The sequence below is a fragment of the Cololabis saira genome, chromosome 4 (genome assembly GCF_033807715.1).
Source record: "Cololabis saira isolate AMF1-May2022 chromosome 4, fColSai1.1, whole genome shotgun sequence".
NCBI classification, from domain to species: domain Eukaryota; kingdom Metazoa; phylum Chordata; class Actinopteri; order Beloniformes; family Belonidae; genus Cololabis; species Cololabis saira.
The window spans coordinates 22,633,648-22,660,970 of NC_084590.1; the positions used below are offsets into that span (position 1 = coordinate 22,633,648).

Genomic DNA, 27,323 nt, shown 5'->3' on the forward strand with positions numbered 1-27,323 from the left:
CAATAAAATAACTGAAAAAATCTGAAAAATTGTTCAAATATGTTATTTTGTAACTTGAAAATTTTAAAATATGATTATGTAATGCTTTGCTGATGAGAGAATATGTTTCTCTATTTTTCTTGTTTTTGTGAGGGGGGATATTGTTTTTAGGCACTACCTTGTTCTCTATAGCTGATATAACATGAATTTCTTTGGGATCAATAAAGTTCTTATTTTTGCCATCTGAGAAAATTAAACATATTATATTTGGTGTCTAACTGTTTCCCAAGTATATTAGTGCGTGTGTGAATGAATAAATGAGACGTAATACGTAAATTTCTTTGTAGAAAGACGCTTTATGAAAATAAGCCCATTCACTTGTATTAGTTTACAGCGCAGTCTTGCCACATCCAATATGGCGGCGATGTTGACGTATCGCAGCAGCTCCATGGGGCGGAGCTTGGACGTAGGCAGTGCTTTTGGGTTTGGTTGCCAGGTTTGTCAGGAACCCGTTAATATAATACATCCATGCAGGAACCCCGACACGTGAAACACCATTGACTCATTTCACTTTAAAATCGGGAGATAAGCGGGAGAAATTACAAATCGGGAGCAGGGCGGGAGAAATGCTTGAAAATCGGGAGACTCCCGCTTAAATCGGGAGTGTTGGCAGGTATGCCGGTTCCCCAAAACCTTAGAAACCTTTATTTTTATTTTTGTACATGTAAAAAAAACAATACTTCAAGAGAAGTTAACAAAACAAAGAATCTCATCCTCTAACACTTGATATCTTAATTTACACGCGCAAAAAAGGAGTAGGAAGAATTGTAAATTTATTTAGTCCTACCCCCATTCACTAATCATTTAACCCGTATTTATAAATACTCACACACTGTACTCACACTGCTAAACAACAGTATTATTATTATTATTATTATTTACTGTAATTATGCTCACAAAAATACCTATACATACACATAGTTGAATATTTCTATATATTTGTACACACATGCCCATATACATATAAATATACTTATTTACACCATACTATCTCTATATTAACTCCATCTACTCTATATCTCTGTATATATCTACTTACACACACACACACACACACACACACACATATATGCATACACCCATATATATATATATATATATATATATATATATATATATATATATATATACACAATACACACATATATAATTAGCTGCCCATTTCTGAACATAAATATAAACAAATCTATCCATTTACCCAATAGTGTTATCTGCAGACCCCTAAAAGCTGCTAAACCCCTTCCTCTTTGTACCTCGTGAAAATCATGTTTTTGTATTTGTTTTTAAACTGGTTAATGTTTGGACATTGTTTTAATTCTGAATCCATTCTGTTCCATAGTTTAACTCCACTGACTGATATAGAAAATCTTTTCATTGTTGTTCGTGTTCTGTAAGTCTTAAAATTTAGAGAACCCCTTAAAGGGGACCGATTATGGCATCTAATAACTATTTTAAACAGGCCTTGAATGTCTTAAAAACAAGCTTTTGATTGTTTTTGCTAAATACATTAGAAATTCCGTCTCTGAGCCATGTCTTTATCTTCCCCGTTTCTAACCTCCTTCTCTATGAGGGATTCTGAGTGGGCGGGGCTATGATAATGAGGCTCTGTGCTGATTGGCTGCCTGACGCGATGATGCGAATGACGTGATACACCGTTACGAAAAAGTAGCGGAAGCTCTGGCCGCAGGGCTCCAGAGTGCGACCTAATAGGTCGCATATGCGACCTAATTTATTAAGGTGCGAGTTAAAATTTAATGAGGTCGCTCCGGTGCGACCTATAGAGGACTAGTGGAAAAAAAAAAAACATTTTATTTTTTTTTCACTGGGCTGTGTTAGTGCATTAATGGAGTGGTTGATAATACAATTTTACTTTCTGGCTCATTCCTGCGAGTCCTATTTCTCCTCTCTCTGTCTGACTGCACCTGGTACGGTCTGCGCACGTTACGTGCACAGCAGTGCACGCGCGGGTACACGCAGCGCGCTCAAAAAGGTAAACAAAGCAGATGCAGGATGAAGCGGTCTATAGTCGATTATTTTAAGAAAAAAATGTGCCAGAGGCAACAAACGAGGCTGGTGGTGGTGGTGGAGGAGAAGGGTTAGCAGAGGGAGCGACAAGAATGGATTCTTCTTCTGATGAAGAGAGTGACAGGTTGGTGAAAGAAGCGGGGGAGAGTGGGGAGCAGGCTCGCCACCCGTCCCTTGAAATACGGAATTGTTTGGTAATTGGGAATTAAAAGTTGCGTTCCGTATTGAACCAATAAGGAACCCTTTTGCGCTCCGTTGCCTAGTTAAGCCTAAATTATGGTTCCGCGTTAAATCGACGCAGAGCCTACGCCGTAGAGTACGCGGCGACGCGCAACGTACGGCGTAGGTTCTGCGTTGGTCTGACGCGGAACCATAAATCAGCCTTTACCTCTCACTGCTGCTCACTGCACCGACACACGCGACTTTATACAAAAAAAAAGTCAAGTCAAGATGTCTCCAGACTCCAGACACCCCACCTCGTCCTAAAAGAGGAAACAGAGGTCTCCCAGAGGTGTGTCAGACAGCATGCTGCAGGGGACCCTCCACAAACGTAATATAACATCCCAGAGGAGCCAGGCTCCTGTTGCACAGTTCCTCATACCTGAAACATCCCTGAGCCTGATATGGTGTGATATGGGACATTTATTATGCTCTTATTTATTGGTCATAATATACAGGTGAAGGTCGGAAAATTAGAATATATTGCTAAACTTAATTAGTTTCAGTAAATTCAACTAAAGGTGAAACAAATATATTATTTCCCACTACATGCAAAGTGAGATATTTCAAGCCTTTATTTGTTATAATTTTGATGATTATGGCTCACAGCTTAGGAAAACCCCAAATAAAAAATCTCAAAAAATTTGAATATTTCATGAAATCAATAAAGAATTAAATAATCAAAATTATAACAAATAGTTCAGTGGAGCTCAGGAAGTGAGCTCCTCATCACTGAACTTTGAGCAGACCTGTTCGGAGTTCCACACCACAGTTCTGAAAGACAAGGAGCTGCTTGTCTTTTGTCATTTTGTCATTTAATTTAGGTGCGGTTCTGTTTAACTGCCCAATGCAGGCAGACTGTTTAATTTACGATGACCATGCTCAGGTTCAGGCTGTCTGTACAGTCATGAAAGTTCAATGCTATTACAGCATTTAGTTTTTTTCATATAAAATATATACATTTCTATGCATTTTAGACGTTTTGGGGATGTCCCTTTTTTTTTTTTAGCGCTCGCGAAAATCGCTGAAATCGGGACGTTCCTTATTTCTATTTCTGAAAGGTGGCAACCCTAGTGGGGAGAAGAAAAAAAAGTACAGCATTCAACAACAATGGCTGGCACAGTTCCCGTGGTTAAGATACGAGGGAGGAATGTAACTAATGTTAATTGAGGGAACCTTATTGTAGTGTTTCTAAATATGTTACGTGCAATGAAAAATATGGTGCTACCTAATTTGTTTTGGTGCTACTAAATGAAAAGCTAGGTAGCACCAGTGCTACCTGTGAAAAAGTTAGTCTGGAGCCCTGTCTGGCCGGCGGAGTTAATTGTGGGTGTGGTTTCACGCATCGCTCCTATCATTACGTAATGACACGAGCAGAATCTGAATGGCTCGTAGAAGCCACATCACACTGGATGGCTCATCCGGGCGGCTGTACAGACACTGAAGAATTTGGTTGCTTTCCTCCTTCTCTGAGTTGGCAGGCTGAGGGGAGACCACTTTATATATGTTAAAGCAAGAGAAAACGTGTTTTTCATAATAGGTCCCCTTTAAATTATACCTCCCCTCTCTGTCATAAAACATTTCCTGTAAATGAGATGGTAATAAGTTGTTCCTAGCTTTATACATGAATTGTGCGGTTTGGAATTCCACTATGTCAAAAAATTTGATTATTTTAGAAATGAAGAATAAGGAATTGGTGTGCACTTTAACAGAGGCATTAACCTGATTTATGCTTCCCCCATTCAGAGAGGCACGAATGCAGGTCCAGTTATCTGTGTGGTTGGTACTTAGGGTTGCCAACTCCCTGTAAAATAAACAAGTACACCTCATCGGCAGGGCCGGCCAACCCGATTGCCTTCACCCCTTCCTGGCGTGGTGAATTTTTTTAGCCCCTTTTTTGTGAGTTGATTTTTTTAACTATTTGACTTGAACCTGAATTGAATTAGATACATATTTTTGAATGCCATGAACACATGGAAAACCAATTATTATTCAGCAATTCACTTTAATACAAAATAACAAAATGAACTGGATAAAATGAGTATGTTTCTTAAAAATAAACCTGTCTTTAATTGTATAAATTAATATGAAACAATAGAAAGAAAGCATAACATCCATTCTGTAATAGTGCACATTTTTAGTGCAATAACAAAAGTGCAAACACAAAGTCTGTAGAAAACTTGTAAACATATTTGTGTCTCAAAGGCCATGACTGTAGGCTACAGTTGTAGTAAAACAGTAAAAAAATAACTTATGAACTCAACAGCTCAATGCCATTTTCCATTGGCATTTTATGACTACTTTTTGACTCTCACAGTAATAAGGGATGGTTGGCAACCCTATTGGTACTATTGTGAAAGTCGAGTAATTTTGACTGTTCCACCGGTAATTGTTATACTAAATTGTTATAACCCGCTCAACTATTTCAGTATGATTTCGATTTTTATTGACTTTACTCACTTTGGCAAAAATATCAACTGGAATGACGCATTACAAGAAACTGGTGAAGGTCTTTGCTATCAGTTTGGTTCTGCCTTCAGTCCAACTCCCTCCAAAGCTGAAACCCTTATCTACTGCGCTGATAGTTATAGTGTAACTGGGCGTTTGACTTTAGATAGCACTTGCCTGACTTAAAACCATGGTGTATAGTTGTGTAACCAAGCATCTGTAGCTTGGGATTAGTGAAGCATTCCATTTCTTTTTCTCTCTCTCTCTCTTTTATTAAAGCTGTAAATTAAACATCTAAATGCCACTGTTAAATTTAGAGTTTTTTTAAGGCCCTGTTTATCTCTGTAATGGTTGACACATTTAGAGAGAAATCATGACTGATACAATGCAGCTATAACATTAATGTCAAAGTTCTGCAGAATGGATTTTGAAATAATTCAGTCATGTTATATTTGATACGTGATAGTTTCTTATATTTCTTCTTGCGATTAAGCTTCTTCAGATTGTAACTTTGAACAATTGAAGTGCAGCTTTTTCCATTAAGATAAAAAAAATACCGTATTTTCTGGACTATAAGCCGCTACTTTTTTCATAGGTTTTCAACCATGCGGCTTATACAAAGGTGCGGCTATTCTGTGGATTTTTCTTCCACCGCTCGGGGAGCTCTAACCAGAATTAGAATCAAAACTAAGACAAAATAAATGCAAAGAAGAATACGCTACTTCTTCTTTAGCAGATAGAAGTAGGTAGAAGCAGATTTCAAACAGATAAATAGATAAATAAATACCGGTTATTTTCTCTTGGTTCTGTCCCGTTTTAATCAGCAAAGTTGCTGCCGTGTTAAAAGACACTGTTAGGAAAAGGATCTATTTAGGTACAAACATGTACATCATTTACAGTTCAAAATCCTTCTGTACATGTAGTAAATATCTAATCTAACAACATAAATATCTGCGGCTTGCATATCTTTTTTTTTTTTTAAATAGAGCGGATGCGGCTTATATACAGGTGCGACTTATAGTCCAGAAAATAAGGTACTCTTAATCACCTCAACTTCTGAGAGGGTTATAATATGGAAAAAATGTGTTTTTCCATTAGAGACTCACAGATTCATATTTTCTTGGTTTATTCTAATGATGGATTTTTTGAAGGTCATACCTGTTGATTCCAAATTTCATCATGAGAAGTGTGATAAACAACATTATAAATGCCTTTTAAAAAATTTAGTTCGACCAGTCCAATTGTGGAAAGAGGGGGACGAAAAAGAATTGCCCTTAAATAACTGAAATTTTTCCCAGAAGGGAAATACCCAGCAGGGTACAGGGTTTTCTCCCTATGTCACTAGAACATTCAGATAAATAGATAAATAAATAAAGGACTCACAGTTCTAGGATAGAGGTATTTGTTCAGAATGTATCCATCCATCCATCCATCCATCCATCCATCTTCTATACCCGTTTTATCCTTTGTAGGTTCGCGGGGGTCTGCTGGAGCCAATCCCAGCTCATTACAGGCGAGAGGCAGGGGTACACCCTGTAAAGGTCACCAGTCTCAAAACGTACTCAAAAAGATATTAAAACATTTCCTTATTGATCCACCATAATAGAGATGTTACAGTTTTACAGTCTGAATTAAGTCGTGCCATTTTCTGAGGAAAATTAGCAAAGCATGTGTGGGATAGTGGGCTCACAGTGAATACTTCCACAGTGAAGACAGGTTTGCAGTGACTGCATCATCATTATGTGTTTAGTAATGATAAAAGAAGGGATTTCCCAGAATACTACACCAATACATTTACTGACACACAATCCACGACACAGCTACACACACACACATAGTATACTGGTCAACAGTTGGACTTTAAACTTGTTCAGCTTTCATCTCTGTTTGCTGGTGGATGATGTGAGTTCTGATGTTTGTGCATATTAAGTGAGCCAATGTCCATGGCCTTCTGCTGAGTAACATTGCAAAACCCAAATGGGTCCCAAAGGCTTGCTTTTAGTGAAGATGGAACTTGTATTTCCTGCAGAATCTCTTAATGCACCTTATTGATTAAACTTCAAACTGTATAAGGGAAAGTTGGCTTTAACTGAAATATTTCATATGCAACATCAGGGAGAGATGCATCAACATTTGCCATAAAAAAATGTGTATTAAGATTTTTGGGACTTGTAAGTTAGTTAGTTATCAATCAAGTTCCTTAGTTATAGATTTTTAGTGATGAAACCTGCAAATTGAGAGCCATTTCAGTTTTTCATTTGTGTCATGCTGTAAAATGTTTGAATATTTCATATTTAAGTTTATTTGCTCTATTACACATTTAAAGTCACAATGTGACTTTAAATGTGAATGTGGTCAAGTGCAGGAACAATGTATTTTGCATTGACATTTACATCATTCAGACACAGTTAATATTTTTCTTATGAATACAAAAAGCCCAGTTTCTAGTCTTTACCTGTGTTACAAAAAAGATGTGCTCCTGTAAGCATTAATTTGAGTTTCAGCATAATCATAGGTGTGATGTTGCCCCATTATTGATACATTTAAAAATTCCAGTCTGTTTTGCCTTCCAGTCCCATCTTTCCTCCCTAACAACATTGCTTTTCGTAAGGACAGGATATATCTATGTCTGAATTTGTTTAGTCAAAACATTTGGAAAGTGTAAATCAGCAGTGTGTTATTAGCTCATCCATCCATGCTGGTTCCCGCGTTCCAGTCTGCAGCCTGCTTTGCTGCTTTCAATTGCTCTATAGAATTCTCCACCTAGAATTATTATTCTAAAGATGTTGCACTGAATCAAAAGGGATTTGTTTGTCAGTACAGTAAGATTCAATTTCTCAAGTTGGTATTTTAAAACTGGGATAAATTATTGGATATATTTTTTTTTTGGCATTCCTCTGACTTGCCTTTGCAGAAATGTTGGACCAGGTTTGCAACTTCAGTCTGTGAAAAAGGTTGTCTGTTGTAGAAAAGTCTGTATATATGAGTTCCAACTGATTTTTCTGTGTCAGATGTATCCAGGAAGTCTGAAGTGATTGTAGGCTCAGGAAGTGGTATGGCCCCATCGCGCTGCAACATCAGCAGCATGTGATGTTTCATGTGTTGAGCAGGAAGTGGCAGAAAGGTCAGGCCTGTGTTGAGTTTCTTTTAATTTTTTTTCCCACCTGAATTACCTATATATCCATACACCCAGACTTAATCAAGTTGGATAAAACTATTATAGTTGTTTTACTGTCAAAAGTATTGTTTGCTTTGATTATACAAGTACGAGCAACCCTATTTCAACAATATAAGTGACTCTTGGTGGGTTTCCACCTACTTATCATTTGTCCAAGACTTCGCTTGAACAAGACAGCCTGTAGTCATCAGCAGTACAGACTACAATATTCATAGCTGTAATAAATAATAGCACTTACTTATTGGAAACAAAAGTTGAAAGAAGATGATGTAAGCAAAACTAGGAACTTGGTTGTCCACGTGGGAAAACTGGGGAGAATTCCTGGAAATTCTTTTCATCGGCATGTTATTGTTTCATAGTCGGCAAGTTCCATGTTCATTCTTTAAAACAGCTGACCATTCATGCTTGCATTACTTGGCGACTACATTAAAACGTATTCTCAACAATTATTTTTACATCTTCTTAGGAAGATATAATTTATTTCCAAAAAGAACTTCTATGGGAGTAGTTGCAAAAAATGTTTTGCAAGATTAATGATTTTTCTTTTCTTTGAATATCTAAGCCCATTTGTAACGTGAATAAAAACATTGCCTCAGACACTGAGGCAATAGTTAAATTTTAGCTGCTTGCTCTTTCCTCCTTTCAGTTGTACTTTGGACAGTTATTTTGTTGACTTCTTTGGGGGTGATGGCAGGGGCACAACTCCCTACCTCCTAACAACCATGTTTCTCTGTTAGTTCTGGTTATTTAATGGGTGGTGTTGGAATCTGCTGTGTAAACACATTCCTCGTGAAGGTGGGGTCCTCCCATGAGGAACACCACTTACAATGTCTCTTTCTGGAGAACTGCTCATGACAGGAAGTACCCCCACCTGCCCTGTGTGCCCTAAGAAGGCAGGGATGTAAAAGTGTCAAGACAATAGCAGAAGTGGGTAAAGACTGCATTATCCAAAGTAGAGCTGCAGCTATCGAATATTTTAGTAATAGAGTATTCTACTGAAAATTCCATCGATTAATCGAGTAATCGGATAAAACCTATTTTTGTTTAGTTAAAGAGCAATTATAAACATACATAAGATGTTAGATGTTAATTGACATTACTAAGACTAAATTAAATAATACAGTAGGTTCGTGGCTGTGCATTTAAAAACCCTGAACTTACACCAGTTGACCAAATTCACTGCCTTCACTCAAAAAACTAAGGATCTTACCAAGAAATGTTCTTATTTCTAACCTAAAAATGCCATTACACCTGATAACACATCTCTTAAAAGATTAGGTGTTTTTTTTAAACGTAGTCTATGGAGCCAAATCAAGGCCAAAAGTTTTGCCAATTTGAAAATAAAATTTGAACCTGAAAATTCTTTTTTACAGTTTCAATTTTATTTTTTTCAGTATCAGATCTTTTTTTCAGTTTCAAATCTTTTTTTCAGGTTCAAATCTTTTTTTTTCAGTTTCACGTCTTTTTTTTCAGTTTCACTTCTTTTTTTTCAGGTTCAAATTTTTTTTTCAGGTTCAGACTTTTGGCCCTGATCTGGCGTGGGGGGCGTGGCATCAACTGAGGGGCGTGGCATCATGAGTGACAGCAGAACAGAGAAGGCGGGGGACGATCATCAGTCATGTTGCCTTCAGGAAACGTAGGTTGCAGAAGTTATCAGTAGAAGTATGATTCAATACTGTATATACACCATATTCACGTGATTGGCAGTGGAAAATACTGATATTAGTGACACATTTCTGTTTAAAAAGCTGTTTTAGACCGTACTTGGCACCAATCGCAGTATAAAAGCAATAAATGCCAGACTGTACAGTTCAACAGCCACACTTTAAAGTTTGACATTTCCCACTTCCACATACTACCAAGTACGGTCTAAAACAGCTTTTTAAACAGAAATGTGTCACTAGTATCAGTTTTTTCCACTGCCAATCACGTGAATATGGTGTATATACCGTGTTGAATCATACTTCTACTGATAACTTCTGCAACCTACGTTTCCTGAAGGCAACATGACTGAGTAACGTCCCCCGCCTTCTCTGTTCTGCTGTCACTCATGATGCCACGCCCCTCACAGTTGATGCCACGCCCCCCACGCCAGATCCGGGCCAAAAGTCTGAACCTGAAAAAAAAATTTGAACCTGAAAAAAAAAGACGTGAAACTGAAAAAAAAAGACGTGAAACTGAAAAAAAAAAGACGTGAAACTGAAAAAAAAAGATTTGAACCTGAAAAAAAGATTTGAAACTGAAATAAAAAGATTTGAAACTGAAAAAAAGATCTGATACTGAAAAAAATAAAATTGAAGCTGTAAAAAAGAATTTTCAGGTTCAAATTTTATTTTCAAATTAGCAAAACTTTTGGCCTTGATTTGGCTCCATAGTAGTCCGGGCGAAATACCTGCTTTGAGCTGGCAAAATTAAACGATTTATTAAACGATTCCTCGAGGCAGAGAAAATTCCTCGATCATTTTTTTGTAATCGAATTACTCAAATTATTCGAGGAATCGTTTCAGCCCTAATCCAAAGGCTAAGGATGATATAAATACAAATTTAATGGCGTATTGCCAGACAGGACTTAAACTTTAAAACTTCCTGTTTTTTAGGAAAGTGTTTTTTTTTGTTTTGTTTTTTTGGAGGGAAAAAAAAGGAGAGTAGTGGTTTGTGAAACACTAGATCCATTGCACAATACGCCCTAATAACATATATTGATATGCAAATTAGACGGGAGGTTGTTGTAATTTGTTCTTAAATTGAATGTTTGCAATAAAAGTGCAACAATTGTAGAAAAAGTATGTTTTTTTTTTTCATCAGTGCTATACCCTGGAGCTGTTACAGTATGCAAATGATCTTCGTTATTCCCTGGCTCAGCTGTTCTCGAGTACAGTAGCTGCTGGGTCATAATTATTTTACCGTGCAATATGTGATACTAGTCCGATACACAATACCGCTTTATGAAGTAAAAATGGATGGGCTGTAACTTTTGATTAACATAACATAGATGAATTTTTTGAAAATGCTTATAGTTGAAGTAATTTTGTTTAATTTTTTTGACAAATTCTGTAATTTGATCCTCCCATAAAATATTAATCCAATGTCATTGAATATTTTGGAGTCGGAAGTGTCTGACGCTCCGAGGATGTTGTATTTCATCACTGTTTAAAGAGGATCCGTGATAAAGGGATATTTTGTTATTTTGTATCCCACAGTTGTTTCATATTAGATTCCCATGACTTTAAAAAAAATGATAATTGCTCAGACTCAAAGAAGGCAGACAGATCCAGGTTTTAAATTCTAAATCCATAGTCATATAAACAAAATGAACAAGAAAAGCCATGCAGATGAAACAACTGATATCGTAACACCTCAGTAGGACAACTGGGCAGAAACGCTGCCATCATCTTTAGACCTTAAGGGGAATGGGACTTTCTTCTTGTTTCTGACCTACTTTCTTCTTCTCGAGAATGGGATCTGATCACTCAACTACCTCACGGCACTGAAAAATACATTAATGATCAGATACACTTAGAATTGGCCTTCACACTGTATTTTGATTTCTTGTAACGCTGTTATTTAACATGTTCATCGCTTTTTTCCCCCTCTTTATCAATTCTAAGACAAAGACAAATTCACTCCGGAAAGTGCATTTAATTAATATAAACATAATTATTAATACTTTCATTTCTGGTTATGAAGATTTAAGCAGTATTTTTTTTTCGTGGTAGATGTTGATAGTGTGAATGATAAAAATACCTCTTAATAGTTCCCATTGATCTGCTCGAGTGGGCGACAAGGAAGGTTCTTTTTCAAAGACTTGTGGGGTCTCCAGAGTGTTTTGTTTTGGATGTCAGCGTGGTGTTCTTAAGCATAAATTTACAGAGCAGTTATCCTCTAATATTCAGCATCTATGGAATATGTTGTGGCATTTTTTTTGTGTCAGATAATTGTTCCCCCTGTTGTCTGTGTGCAACACATTGGGTCAGAGTCAGTTGAGTGGGTGTGTGAAGAATTGGGGCCAGGGGTGAAGTTAAAATAACTCCTGTATATGCTAACAATAGTGAATAATTTAGAAACCTTGTCTAGTATTTCACCTGACTTCTCTTTTGTGTATAACAATATGTTTGTAATTGTACATGTTAGATCCTATTTCATAGTTGTCATTAGTGACAACAACTTTATTTTTTTTAACAGGCACACACAAACACACAGTGGGTTGTAAAGCATTAATGCAAAATTAATGGCAAAACCGAAAATCCGCGGCACACAAGGGCATATTGAACCGTTTGAACCGAGAACTGTTGGATCCCTTATTCCAACATTTGATTATAATTGGATTATGATACATATTAGAAAATTGTTTTTACGCTAAAAACCTTATTATCGTAAGGTAACATGGACTAGATGATGTTTGCTTGCCAGCACTACATAATTAGTTATCTAACATTGTCTGACATTGCAACCCATATCCAACCAAGGGCTGACTTTGATAATACGTCCCTGTGTCAGCTGGGAATGGTCCGACAATCAATCAGGCTTCGTCATTTACCAAAGTCGCACTAAAACATTTGACACATTTTTTAGTGCAGTGTACAACATGAAATTGGTTCGAGGTCAGTAAGTACAACACACTTCATACATAAGGCACACCTGATTATAGGGCTCACTGCCGATGTTTGAGAAGAATGAAGGATGTCCACTTCAAGGTGTGACTGACCGTTGTTTTCCACCCACAACTCAAGCACAAGAAGCCCACTGCACAAACACAGGTTTCATAATAAAGGCAACTTGCAAACAGAAAAAGTAAAGTTAGAGATTAAAAAATAGATTAAGCGATTAAAAAAACGTAAAGCACTAAATATATGTGTAATAAACTAATCGCAATTAACGCGCAAATTTGACACCCCTATTTTAGTTTGTGATTTAACCCTTGTTTGGCTGAGTTTTTGTTTAGCAACAAAAGTTAATCTGGAAAGAACTCTGCATTAAACCTACATTAGATAATTGATCACTTTTTCTGTGGTCTGAGGTTTCATGCAAAACAACTAAATGTTCTTTCTGCAAAAATGAGCAGTAACCTTCCAGCACACGCTGAATTATTTAATGCTTTAATGAAAAATACTTCTGGAATATTTTAGCCCCTTTGATGGTCAATTATTACAATTGAATTCAGGCCATTCTGGGAGGAGCCATAATGTTATGAAGATAAATGAGCAAAGTGTTAACAGAGGTGTCTATATTAGGAAGGCTTTATGCTTTTTTCTTGTACTCTCAATCTCAGTGGTTGGTGCAAGTAAAGAAAGTGTTTCACACACTTCCTTTTTTGTCCTTTTATGCCACTGCCATTATTTTCATTCTTTGTAAATCTCTCTTTGAGTCCATCTGTCCTGCCAGGTGGACTATTGAGTTTGTCCAGAGGAAGTTCTCATTTATAATGTCCTTATATTATATTAACCCCAGTTTCCATTTCTCCACCCACAGACGAGGACTGAATCCACCCCACAGAGTCAAGTCTATCTCCATGACGACCTTCACGCAACAGGAAATTGAGTTCCTTCAGAAACATGGAAATGAGGTAAGAATGGTGACAGTGTGTTCTGTCATGCAACACACTCAGGAGTTATGCTTGAGGTCAACTTGAAGTCAACTTACCTTTTGCTTTGGTTGGTCACATGGTGAAGCATTTTCCCCCTGTTTTCACTAGATGCTTTAATGACATTTCAGATTTGATTTCAGATTTTTATGTTTTCATCTAATTTTGACCAAATCACCTTTTTTCTAAAAGCTGTGATTGACGGCATACTTTTTTTTTTCTTTTGACAATTGAATTGTAAGATAGAGATAAAAAATGCTCTTGGATCTGTTACAATGTTAAATAATTAATTTTATTATATATATACACACACCAAGTTTTCTATCATTCATGGATCCAGTCAACTAATCCATACCTGCACCCAGTCTGTTTAGGGTCACAGGAGTCTGCTGAAGCCTATCCCACTTGTCCTACTTATATTACCTATCCCATTACAGTCTGGATGGGTTGTGGGATATGGAGGATTTTTTGTGCCAAAATTAAATAAATAAATACATCATTAATTAATTAAAATGGGAATTAAATATATAATTAATTAATTAAATGTGTCATTAATTAATTAAAATTAGAATTAAATATGTTATGTTAAATATATTAATATATTTCATTCCCATTTTAATTAATTAATGATGTATTTATTTATTTAATTTTGGCACAAAAAATCCTCCATAGTGGGACCACATACATAGTGTTCGGGAGAAGCGCAGACAAAAAAAAAAATGAACGAAGTATTAGGACATCAGGGTTTCTGAACACTAGTTTTAAAGCCCATTTTTCTTTATACAGGGCATGTTTGCTCAAGGAGCTGATTGCAACATACCCACCGCATGTCAATCAAAGTTAGCTTTAGCTCCTTTAGCCAAACCCCGACAAAACATCTGCAGAGCATCGGTCATGTTTACAGTGGGATACACCGTTTTAACACGTAAAAAAAATTCAACCCCCTCAGAGTTGTCATGAGTGTGAATCAAACAGTTGACACCAAAACTATTTTTTGAACCAGGCTGTAAATATGTTTATTTCTTCTCTAAAGTTGGACATTTTAACATGGAGGTCAGTGGAGATTGACTCGCTTTTGCAGCCAGCCTCTAGTGGTCGGTCCAGGAACTGCAACAAATCTTAGTTCAGCATGAGCCTCAACTTGGACGTTAGATGGCTGGCCCTTGCTGAGAGGAAACCGGATTATCCAGGAAAACCACAGAAGATGCTTCTATGTGTGTGTTTATATATATATATATATATATATATATATATATATATATATATAAAATAAATTAAAGTGTTGTACTTGTGTTTTGGCTTGATATTAGAGACTTGGTATTAGAGACTTTTTTTTTCTCAAGAGTTTGTGCATCTCAAAGTGTAAATAAATTATGACAAAAGGTACTTTTGTCATGCATTTTTATTTGTGTGCGGCTAACGTCGAATTTTGTTTCGAGGTTATTCGAAACAAAATTAATCAAATGACATGGAAATATTTTTGGTAGGGACGTAACAAATCTGAAAGTACCAAGTAAAATTTTGGCCTTATTTATTTTTATATACAGTTCATGACGTGAATATTTAGTATCTAGTTTCAGTATTGACTCATCACTTACGTCAGAGCTGTGAGTGGTTGAAAATTGCATTTTCAATCACTGATATTTCATGCAACATGGAAGTAACAAAAGGCCTAAATATTTTTACTGAAAGGGAAGAATTTATCTTCTGTGTTACAAACCATTTAACAAAGGAGTATTAAAATGCTTAAATAATATGTTAGAGGTGATACGCTGGATATTTGTGTTGCACAAAAGAGCTAAATTCAAGAGTCATTTCTGGTAAATGAAGTTTGAAATAGAACAATGCCACCTGGGAAGCACAGCCTATTAAAAGCCATAGCAAAGTACCCAGGCAGGCAGACATGCAGGGGGCTCAAGGTTGGAGATGATGCTCCATCCTTCAAGGCTGCTGTACAAATGTTCCCACCTTGAGTTTCCTTTACAATGGAGATCACTTGGATACAGAAAATAGATACAGGGTGCACAGACTATCAGTTTTTGCAGTGTCAAAAGCTAACTCTTTGTGAGAAACACATCTTTGCTCATTCTTAAAGGTTTGTTAAGGAAACGGTAAATCAGAAGAACCATTCTGACTGTAAATGGGGAAATTTGTTCCCTGTGATTATACTCATAAAACCCATGAGTCTCTTTTTACAAGATGAGGCAAATACTAAGGAATGCTGTCCAAAACCCGAAGCCAGTGAAAGGTGAGACTGAGTTTTACGCCAAGCAGCCATGTTAAACCTTTCTCTCTAAAGACAGGAGCAGCAGAATAACCTCATGCTTCAATCTTTTTACACTTGAAATGGTGAAATCACAATTCATTTGTAAATTTGCTTCTGTTTTCATCTTATTGTGTCTCTATATTTTTTTGGCTTTGCAGTTTAATAAGCTAACATAAAAGTTAGACACTGTGTAGCTGGGTGTGTTGCAAAAATCTTGAACCAAATACCACTTCTCTTTCTTGATATATTCCAGGTATGCAAACAGATCTGGCTTGGTCTTTACGATGACAGAAGCTCCCCAGTACCAGACTTCAGGGAACCTCAGAAAGTCAAGGAGTTCCTTCAAGAGAAATATGAGAAGAAGAGATGGTAAGACACATTTAGGATTGTCAATGCAGAGATCTGAACATGACTGCAAAGATGTAACTTTTCTTAGTGTGTTTCTCTGTCTTGGAATGTCTCAAAGGCAGCTCACTGCACTTAGCCTCCAGCAATCCACCAAATACCCCTTTTGAAATGCACTGAATGTAGGTCAATACAGCTAAGCTGTTTTATATTCAAACTTAAGTAAATACATTAACATCTTGGTTTAATTTAATTCAAATACGAGCCATGTTGCTACTACTGTAATATTTAGCATTGTAAGTAAAGTAAGCAGTTATTTCATTTAAATCAAACTAATTTGACCTGACACATGGTATACTTCAATCCAATTTGAGTTTTATGCTGATAGAAGCAAAAATTGATGTGCATCTCGAATGCCTTTTTTTTTTTTTTTTTTTTTTTTTTTTTTTTCTTGAACATTGAGCTATTCGTTTAGGGAATGCACCTTATTATGAAATGTTTATCATTAGTCATTCTTTGGGTGTTTAGTCTCTGAAGGCTGAGAGCAGTGAAGAAACATTGCATGTCTCAACATGGCACTTCGCTGCAGACAGACATTCTCATTCATGTCTAACTCACAGATTTACACATCAATGTTCATAGGTTTTATCCCTCCAGGAATTTTAGATTGCCTGCTAACACTTGTGTCAAGGCATCTTATAATCAGAATTCGGTCAGGTTATTGAATGTATTCTATTGCTGCTTGAAGTATTTACATTTTGGTACCCTTTCTGTAAATGTATCAGTTTAGTTTTTTCCTGTTTTGGGAGGCTTTCAACATTTTTTTAATAAACAGTAGGGGTGTAACGATACACTAATCTCACGATACGGTACGATACACGATATTGACGTCACGATACGATATTATAGCAGTATTTTTTTAACAACCTTGAATGAGGAACATATGACTGGAAAAAATTGTCTTTTATTTGAAAGACAGAAAACAATACTGTGCGTTTGCCCTATTGTTACAGTTTCTAATGCTTTATAACTGTTTAAGTTTTAAAGAGAAAGCCAGGCCAACCATTTTCCACAAACTGAACTAAAAGTAAATGTCAGGTTTGCGTTATGCATCTTCAGTTTCATATAAGTAAAAATATTTTTGCCACAAACTGAATAGTTTCTCTCATGTATGATTTTAACTTTTTTCTTTTCCAGAAATTTAACAACTAAAATTAAATAAATAAATAAATAAAAGTAAAGACGGTAAATACATTTTTACATCATAAAAAAGATTGATTCATGTTCACCTTATAAGTGTAAGAGGAGATTTATTTTTGTTAAGAAGGTGTTTTTGGTAATTCAGGGTTAATTATTTTATAAATATATTCTTTATATTCTGATGTAAATCAGGGACTATAATTACACTAGTCAGTTTATCTGTAGTGCGTTTTAGATTGGGTGGAGTGATACGCCACAGTACGGCAGTAGGTGCTGTGTAGGTGCTGTGTTGATGTTCTAAAATCCTACACTGTTGAGCGGACATTAAAGTACACTCGAACTCAGCAGAAGTTGTCCCCGTGTTTATCCTACTCACGACCCGAAAAAGGTTTAATTTAATAAGGTAAGGCTTAACTCTACACCAGACTTACATAAGTAAAAGTTGAGAGCTCAAAACCCCGCAAGAGTCCCGCGATCGGGACCGCAAAACGGTACTAGTTTCTTCTGAGCAGAGTAAGATTTTGGTCCGCAGGTCGAGGCGCAGTCGGATGCGCGTTACTAGTCAACACAATAGATTAATATTAATAACCCAATATCGCGATACAGTTTGTCACCTCCACGACACGTATCGTGACGTTTTTGTATCGTGAAATTTCGTGGCACGATATATTGTTACACCCCTAATAAACAGTATTTGATGTGAATTGCTTCTAAGGTATGTGCCTCCTGAACAAGCCAAGGTAGTGGCATCAGTCCAAGCTTCCATTTCTGGGTCTTCAAACAGCAGCACCAGTAGCACCCCAGAGGTCAGACCACTCAAGTCCCTGCTGGGGGAAGCTGCCCCGACTCTCCACCTCAACAAGAATACCCCACCAAATCAGGTGAATACTCAACACGCATCACATTGTGACGTTATACTTCATTATTCTCCAGACAGTCGAGGTTTAACAAGAAAGGGAAGGAAAGAAATAACTTTCAACATCGAAAATGATTAAAGTAACATGACACTTATAAAATGATTAAAGCCAAACATCACCAGCCAAATTGGTTTCTATGTAATGTTGTTATTGCCATTTATTCTTCCCTGAGGCTACATCCACTCGATCTTTACAACATGACTATATTTTAAAGATACAGCCATAATTATAATTATGAAATAACAGTAAATGATTTTCATTGTTGGAGCTGTTTTTAAAATAACAAAATTCAAATTGATATTTTGCTAAAACAAAATAGGCGTTTAATTTCTTCATTGACCAGTTACATGGGTGTTTATTTAAACAAATTACTAGATGCTAGTCAAAGCTTATTTATTTAACTTCCTACAATTTCAAGTTTAAAATTAAAACTAGCTTGTACTGTAGTTGCTAAGAAGTATAGGAACTTCTTGAAGACCTTTTTTATATGGATTAATGAGAGGCAGCTTCAATAGATTAGTTTCCATAGTTTCCTTTCATTTCTTATATTTTGTTTAATCTTGTTTTTTCTCAATGCTGTCCTCATTTTTGTTATCTGGAAATTTGAGAAGTTGTTTTATTTTTTTTCTTGTACGTTTCCATGACTACTGTTAAACATCCAAAAGTAATAAGATTATTTCATTGGATGTTACAATGGACATATAATACAGTTGTATCACACTACATTTATTTGAAATTGGTTTAAAATGTCACTTCTTAAGTAATGATGCTCCATTTAGTTAAATAGCTGTGTCTGGTCCTCTATCCCTGCTTCTTTTCCTCCCCCCACATCTCTCATGGGAGGCACTGAGTCATGTGGATAGAGGTTAAAGAGAGGAATCGAGGATGTTCAATTTGGGAATAGGAATGAGAACAATGTCTTAAATGATTTACAGCTTTTAGCTTTTTGTGATCACTGGGAAAACATGACAGAGATAAGGTTTTTCTCATCATTATTATTATTATTATTTCTTAAGATCTTTGACATACAGTGACGTTAATTCTTTGGAGAATATATCTCTTCTCCCCACCAGTCTCCAGTGGTGAGCCGTGCACAAACGCATCAACAGCAGCCTCATGACAAGAAGTTTGACCTTCTCAGTGATTTGGGTGCAGACATCTTTGCTGCCCCGCCCAACGTGAATGCAGCCGCCAGCTCCGGTTTTGCCAACTTTGCACATTTCAACAGCGGCACAAGTAAGAACCGACAATTGCTTGACTGATTGATTCACTCACTTGGGAAAATCTGTTTATAAAATAGAATATACAGTTGTGTGAAAAGGTGTTTGCCCCCTTCCTGATTTCTTATTTTTTGTGTGTGTGTGTGTGTGTGTGTGTGTGTGTGTGTGTGTGTGTGTGTGTGTGTGTGTGTGTGTGTGTGTGTGTGTGTGTGTGTGTGTGTGTGTGTGTGTGTGTGTGTGTGTGTGTGTGTGTGTGTGTGTGTGTGTGTGTGTGTGTGTGTGTGTGTGTGTGTGTGTGTGTGTGTGTGTGTGTGTGTGTGTGTGTGTGTGTGTGTGTGTGTGTGTGTGTGTGTGTGTGTGTGTGGAGATAAACATAACTTCCAATGAACAACACATGGCATATTACAATTTTGTTTTTAGTCGATCTGTTGTAGATGTACCACAGCACGTCTACTTGAAATCATTGTCCTGTTGCAAGATTTAATTTCAGCACAAAAGTAGCTATTAGATAAATGATCTCAGGTTTGAGACTGGAATACTTTGGTCTGCAGTGTATTTCATGTTTGACTGAACTGCAGGTGCCCAGTTGCAGTAAGTGAAAAATTGCAAGCCCAGAATTTTCACCCGTCAGAGTGTCCTTGGTGGTTGGTATCATGTGTTCTTGCTGATTAACTCTTTGCTTTTTGTCAAACATGGCCCTTTAAGTCATGACCAAACATCTTTATGCTGGTCTTGTTTGTTCAGATGTAGCTTTGTATATCTATGCCATGTTATCGTCTTTATTTATTTTGATTTATTAAATCGTTTTTTTTTTTTAAAGTGGCCTTTTCTTGTAAAGTAAACTTAATCATCTTATTTTTTTTGTAGTCATGAAGTTTAGCATTTTACATGTTAAATGAGGCCTGTAGGGTTGAAGATGTAGCTCTTGGGCTTTTGCACTTTCCCTGAGCTCTAAACTTTGTGACTTTGGGGTGCATTTACTGGGATGTTCACTACTGGGAAGGTTAGCAACTGTTTTGAATGTTTCACACTTGTAAATAATCTTTTGCCTTGTAGATTGTTGGACTACATTGTAAGAAACAGGCTTATATAACTCTCTCAAGATTGATAGGCAGCAACAATTTCTTCTGCAAGACTATTGCTGAGGTCTTTCCATTTTGGGATTGTGTTAAACACTTCAGGCCTGCAAAATGCCAACGTTTCTGCTTTTGGGGAGATGATAAGACTTGCTGATCAATTAAACAAGTGCAGTTGATTAACAGCACAGCATCATTAATATGGAATTAGTAGTGGTGTGCTGAGTTTTTCATTCACTGCTTGAGTGCTTGGGATTAGTCGTTGTTGAATTAAAAATGATGTATTCTAATATGCCATGTGTTGTTCCTCAGAGGCCGTATTTACCTAATTTCAACTTGGTAAGAACCATATCATGAAACATAAAATCTAAGAGGGGTGAAATCATCTATTCGTTTTTGCAACATGTCAAATGTGTTTATTGAAAGGATCTTACACTTAACAGGCTCTTATAATAATAAAAAATGCCTAGGAGCAGACTTATTTATTTTTATTGGCAATAAATGTCTTTATATTCCACCTTTTTTGAGGGGGTAATAGCAAACGGCATTCAGAGGAGTGCAAGTTTCCTGTAGCTTTTCACATCATTATTTTTTAACCAAAGCAAACACAGTCGTTAGCTACCTGAAAAAGCCATCTTGGTAACTGTTTTAAATCAGACAACTTGCCAGCTGACCTATTTGCCAGTTTCCTAGATTGGTAAAAGGTGGCTTGCTTTTCACGTTTGACTTATGACTTTGACTAACCTTCTGAAAGGTCAGCAGCTAAATTCAGGGGCAGATTACCTCATTCACCATTTTTAGGACTGCTGTACTTCCAGTCTAATGCTCAAGTTGGCTGAAGCAGAGAGACGTATAGAACCGTTATAGCAGGCGACATGCCTCTGGAAACTAGAGAGGTTTTATGACCACTGTTCTGCTGTGGATCAATCAGGAAACATTTTGAAGCAAGGCCTGAAACATGATGGCACTTGAAATGAAAAATCTCAGTGAGTCATGGGACTTAAACTTGCAGGAAGCGTTCCAAGTTCATGGGGAGGTTAAAAAAACCCTTCATGTTTGAGCTGTTGGTGTTTGGGAAGGAAAAGGGAGAGCATTATCATACACGGAAAGCAAAAGGCCATCAAGGCTTCTTAATTTATTAAGTATTTCAAGCTTCATTTATCCTTCACAGTTAACATCTAATCTATTGCATTTGTGTTGCAGTCACCCATGTCCTTTTAATTTTGAGAGCAAATACAATCGCCCATTATTTTCCCATCACTGTTTTCATTTCTTGTCTGTCTGTCTGTCTGTACCTCACCTCTTCACCCCCTCCAGCAGCACAGAATACCAACGCAGATGCAGACTTTGCTAATTTTGATGCATTCAAGAGCGCATCAGCAGCGACTGGTGGTTTCCCCTCTGCACCCCAGGTCCCATTTCAGCCCACAAACACAGGTAGAGAAAGTTGATTTTTATCAGCTAAAAATAAAAAACACTAACATAACAACACTGACACGTTTAGAAATGCAAATATGAGACTTGCTTTAGCTCAAATCATTGTCTTTATTGTTTCAGCTGCTGTAACACAGTTCCTCTGCCCCCCAAACCTTTCTTTATGTTCATCATCAGATTTGCATGTTTTTCTTTTAGTGTAACTTTTCAGTCATTCTGAAACTGATTGTGCAAGTTTGGTTTACAGTCATGAGTGCAGTGCTACAGAGGACATGCACGACACTGCAGACTCACAAGAAGCAGCAGTTGTTGACTCTAATTTGTGACATTTCTACTTTGACCTACTTGGAAATTTTTTCTTGGCCATGATTGTCACCTAGATTTACCACCAATTCATTTTTAACTTGTCCCTAAAAGAATAGAAAGACTGTTTTTGTGTTCTTAATACCAGTGCGGTTTAAGCATGAATATCATAGAGAATATACTAAATCCATTCAGTGTTTTCTTGGAAAACGCTCCGGTAATACAGATAATTACATTGACACAGGACATGTGTGTGGATATTAGTTTGGGTTTTCATTCAGCTAATCTTTCACAAGCATAGACTTCTGCAAACTGAACCGACTGATTATGTTCTGGAGTGCCCTCTGCTGAACAAAACAGTAATTTTGCGCCAAGAATACAAAGGAGCTCTCCTGTAGCATGTCACGTGCTTAATGGATAAGCTTCACCTCCGTTTTTGTAAGATTAACCTTTTCTCAGAGACACTGACTGCTATCTGACTTTTGCTTTCTAGTCTGTCTCTTGTTTTTCATTCTTTGCCATTCATTTGTTTTAATTTAACACCGTAGCATTTTCACCACTGGTGTCATTGAATTCTTTCCACGCCATCTTATGTTGCTTATTGCACCATTTTTTTTTTTCCCTCCTTTGATTTTTGTCTGCCAGCATTCACTGTGCTCTCATCCAGTCGCAGTATGGGTGAGTTTACCACAGCTCTGCCTCTCCAGAGTGCACACAGTAAGTCTCTCACTGAGCTTGCCCTCATAACAGCTTTCATCCTCTTCAACCTCCCTGATGCGTAGTTACTCTGATCTTCCCCTTTCTGGTTGTTATTTGGTGTCAAGATGTAATCCTTTTTTGTGACTAAATAAGAAGTGCATTTGAAAGCTGCAATAGTTCCTGCCCAGGATTTACCCTGCCTCTTGCCTCATGACAGCTGGCTTCAGTCCCCTTGAAAATGATTAACGTTAATGTAGATGATAGATGATGCATGAATTGGAATGTTTGAACACTTATGTGTTTTGTTGTTGCTGTGATTGTGCTGCTACAAAAAGAAGCTCTCAGGGAATAGTACAAGTGCCTTACTCCAGAAAAAGACAGATTTGGTGTTTCAAGCTATTGGATTGTTTTATAATACTGTAATTTTAGGGAGTTTTAGAGTTTTAGAATTTTAGAGTGTGTCCAGTAAGTAACAGACCTGGCAGTCTGAAGGCTCTTAACTAGTGCTGCACCAATTGATTACCTGTTGATAACTGGAAGATTTTTAGCAGATTGCATGTGAATTGCTGTCAGCCAGATGGATCCTGATTGACATTTCTTTTTCCCCTCTCCCCTACCTTAAATGCATGAAGCAATGGCAGACATTCATTTAATCTGGAAGTTTTACAATATAACCAAAAATGGCAACATGTAAGATAACTAATATCCCGTGGAGGAACGGAAAACCAAACATCCATCCATTATCATTTGCTTGATCCGGGTATGGGTTATGGGGCAGCAGTCTGAGCAGAGTTGCCCAGACTTCCTTCACCCCAGACACTTCCTCCATCTCTTCCGAGGGGAGTCCGAGGCGTTCCCAGGCCAGCCGAGAGACATAGGGGTAAATCCACAGAGATCAGATTGCGCCCGCAAATAGCGCTGTGAATTGCGCTGCATTAACGCCCGCAATTTGCCCCGCTTTAAGGTCCTATTCACAAAAGACTTTGCTCTAATGATATACCGGAGCAAACACGCCCATAAAGTTTTGCGGCTGAGTGCAATTTGCACTTGTCTGAGTGAGCGGAGCTGTTTCCAGTGTTCTCCATATTTCAGCACACAGATTGGTCCATAATGAAAACTGCAGAAATAAAAAATAAAGTCGAGCCACCGTGCCACTGAATTTCACTGAGATCTGAGATCGAGATGTTGTGGATGAGGTGGAGGACAGGAAAACGACATTATTTGGTGGTCACAGTAAAAGTAGAAAAATAAATAATATAAAATAAAGCGAGTGAGTAGCAGAACGCCGTTGCTGCGCGGAACGCCGTGAGTGCCCCGGCGCAACAGGGGGGGGCATGTCCCCCCGTCTTTTCAAAATCATGTTTTTGTCCCCCCCACTTTTTACAGTTTAAAAACTAACGGTAGGATCAGCCATTAACTGCAAATCACACCCTGTGAGAAGGGCCCGGCAGACCCGCTTCACCCCCGCTCCCCCTCCTCCTCTCCCGTCTCCCCTCAGAGCTGCTCAGGGCGGGTTTATGGTTCTGCGTCACCAACGCAGAGCCTACGGCGTAGGTGCGCGTTGCCGTGTACCCTACGCCGTAGGCTCTGCGTTGGTGACGCGGAACCATAATTTAGGCTTACACCCGCACGTAAAGGTTTCACGCGCGCGTAAAACTCATTATATATATAAAAAAATCTGTGTCCCTTTAGGGAAGAAATGAGGGGCTCCGTGGAGCCCCTAAACGCTCTAGGAAGCCCCTCATTTGTTCTGTCCTAAAGCAGTGGAGGAGGTTCCCGGCGTGTCACCGCAGGTGCAGCAGCACCAGCAGAGTCCTGACTGACGCTTCAAACACAGAGGGACACGATCAGCGCTATTTTTATTATAAGTCTGATATATGTTGTGATATGTGATAAATCCTGACAAAAGGATTGCGCGGCTTTTGCGGCCGCTAAACCGGTGCAAATGAGACAAAAAGAGAGCGTCTAATTAAAGCACCCGCAAAGGGCGAATTGCTCCACAAACTGCGCTGCCAAGCAAATAGTGGCAGTCTGCGCCGGTGCCATTTGCATGCATGCAAATTAGGTAATATTCATACATTCGGCGCAAAATCGCCCCCTTTCTATGCAAATAAGCCTCATTGCAAAAAGCGCCTAATTCAGAAAGGCCAGAGCTATTTGCCACATGCAAAAATAGTGGAGCAAATACCGTGTTTCAGAAGCGTGTATTAAACTGCGCGCAAACTCCTCACTCCCCGTCTGTCTCTGTTTCTCTCTCTCTCTCCAATGTCATTCAAGCCTGTGTGATACTGAATGATATTAAGGGTGAAATCTACATTCAGACATGACTGTAGACAGTCAGATCAAGTGGGGTTGTGGACTTATCGGATTTAAAAATAAAAGTAACAGGACGGAGTTCAGGATTCATCCATACATAAGGGGCTGCTTTATTACAATTCCACCGTATAAACATATAAATCTAGAATGTGTGTGTTTAACAGCTGACCTGTAGGTGTGTGTAGCAAAACAAAAAGAACATGAATTACCATTAGATCCTGATCTGATCCCGATCCGGTGTTAATGAAGTTACTGGTGCTGTGCCTTGTGCGTAAATGCGCACAGCCTCTTAACATTTCACATTTCATTAGCTTATGTCATACAACTGAGGTCTTTATGTGTGTGTGGAGATGATGGCTATGTTCTACCACACGATGGTGGCCAGTGCACTCTTTTTTTAAACCTTATATGTTTATTTTAATATTATGAATGTGCTTTTATTGTCTGAATGGAAGTGTGGTTGATTTTTATGTTTATGTTTTGATGAGCTGCTGGACGATTGAATTTCCCTTTGGGGATGAATAAAGTTCTATCTATCTATCTAGCTACATGCGAAATACTAGAGAAGTACAAATACGTGAAAGTTGAGGCTGTTGTGCTCTCTGAAGTTTTCATTAGGGACCAATCTGTGTGCTGAATTACGGAGAACACTGGAAACAGCTCCGCTCACCTACTCAGAAAAGGGCAAATTGCACTCAGGTGCAGAGATTTATGGGCGTGTTTGCGCCGGTATATCATTAGAGCAAAATCTTTTGTGAATAGGACCTTAAAGCGGGGCAAATTGCGGGCGCAAATGCAGCGCAATTCACAGCGCTATTTGCGGGCGCAATCTGATCTTTGTGGATTTACGTGCGAAGAGCCCCGCTCCCCCTCCTCCCTCCTCCCTCAGTGCTGTTCAAGGCTGATTTATGGGTCCGCGTTAAATCGACGCAGAGCAACGCGCACCGTACAGTGCGCGTCGCCGCATCTTTCAGGCCCCTTTTGTGCGCAAGCAAGCTTTATAGATGAGGTCCCATATCAGGATCTGACGGTAATTCATGTTCTGTGTTTTGCTACACACACCTACAGGTCAGCTGTTAAACACACACATTCTAGATTTATATGTTTATACGGTGGAATTGTTTGTAATAAAGCAGCCCCAATTATGTATGGATGAATCCTGAACTCTGTCCTGTTACTTTTATTTTTAAATCCGATAAGTCCACAACCCCACTTGATCTGATTGTCTACAGTCATGTCTGAATGTAGATTTCACCCTTAATATCATTCAGTATCACACAGGCTTGAATCACATTGAAGAGAGAGAGAAAAAGAGCTGCAGGGGGAGTGAAGAGTGATTTTGCGCGCAGTTAATAGGCTACACGCTTGAAAGACGGTATTTGCTCCACTATTTTTGCGTGTGGTAAATAGCGCTGGCCTTTCTGAATTAGGCGCTTTTTGCAATGAGGCTTATTTGCATAGAAAGGGGGCAATTTTGAGCCGAATTTATGAATATTACCTAATTTGCATGCATGCAAATGGCACCGGCGCACAATGCCACTATTTGCTTGGCAGCGCAGTTTGTGGAGCAATTCGCCCTTTGCGGGTGCTTTGTGAATTAGACGCTCTCTTTTTGTCTCATTTGCACCGGTTTAGCGGCCGCAAAAGCCGCGCAATCCTTTTGTGGATTTGGCCCATAGTCTCTCCAGCGTGTCCTGGGTCTTCCCCGGGGTCTCCTCCCGGAGGGACATGCCTGGAACACCTCCCTAGGGAGGAGGGACATGCCTGGAACACCTCCCTAGGGAGGAGGGACATGCCTGGAACACCTCCCTAGGGAGGAGGGACATGCCTGGAACACCTCCCTCGGGAGGAGGGACATGCCTGGAACACCTCCCTAGGGAGGATCCAGGAGGATCCGGTACAGATGCCCAAGCCACCTCAGCTGACTCCTCTCAACGTGAAGGAGCAGCGGCTCGACTCCGAGCTCCTCCCGGGTGACCGAAATCCTCACCCTATCTCTAAGGGAGCGTCCAGCCACCCATTTTGGCCGCTTGTATCCGCGATCTTGTCCTTTTGGT

The 27,323-nt window shown here is 38.4% G+C and overlaps 1 protein-coding gene across 9 annotated transcripts in view; it reads left to right on the forward strand.

Annotated features, from left to right (window-relative positions):
- agfg1a (ArfGAP with FG repeats 1a) overlaps nt 1–27,323 on the forward strand; it is a 40,346-nt gene that overhangs the window by 2,153 nt on the left and 10,870 nt on the right. For 3 of the 9 annotated variants that reach the window (XM_061719160.1, XM_061719154.1, XM_061719157.1), the window contains exons 2-7: nt 13,379–13,472; nt 16,010–16,125; nt 18,017–18,182; nt 19,292–19,454; nt 21,832–21,951; nt 22,897–22,968. In XM_061719160.1, the coding sequence (XP_061575144.1) occupies nt 13,379–13,472; nt 16,010–16,125; nt 18,017–18,182; nt 19,292–19,454; nt 21,832–21,951; nt 22,897–22,968 (731 nt within the window). The remainder of the gene's footprint in view (nt 1–13,378; nt 13,473–16,009; nt 16,126–18,016; nt 18,183–19,291; nt 19,455–21,831; nt 21,952–22,896; nt 22,969–27,323) is intronic. The other 6 variants (XM_061719155.1, XM_061719162.1, XM_061719156.1 and 3 more) reach the window with 5 other exon arrangements.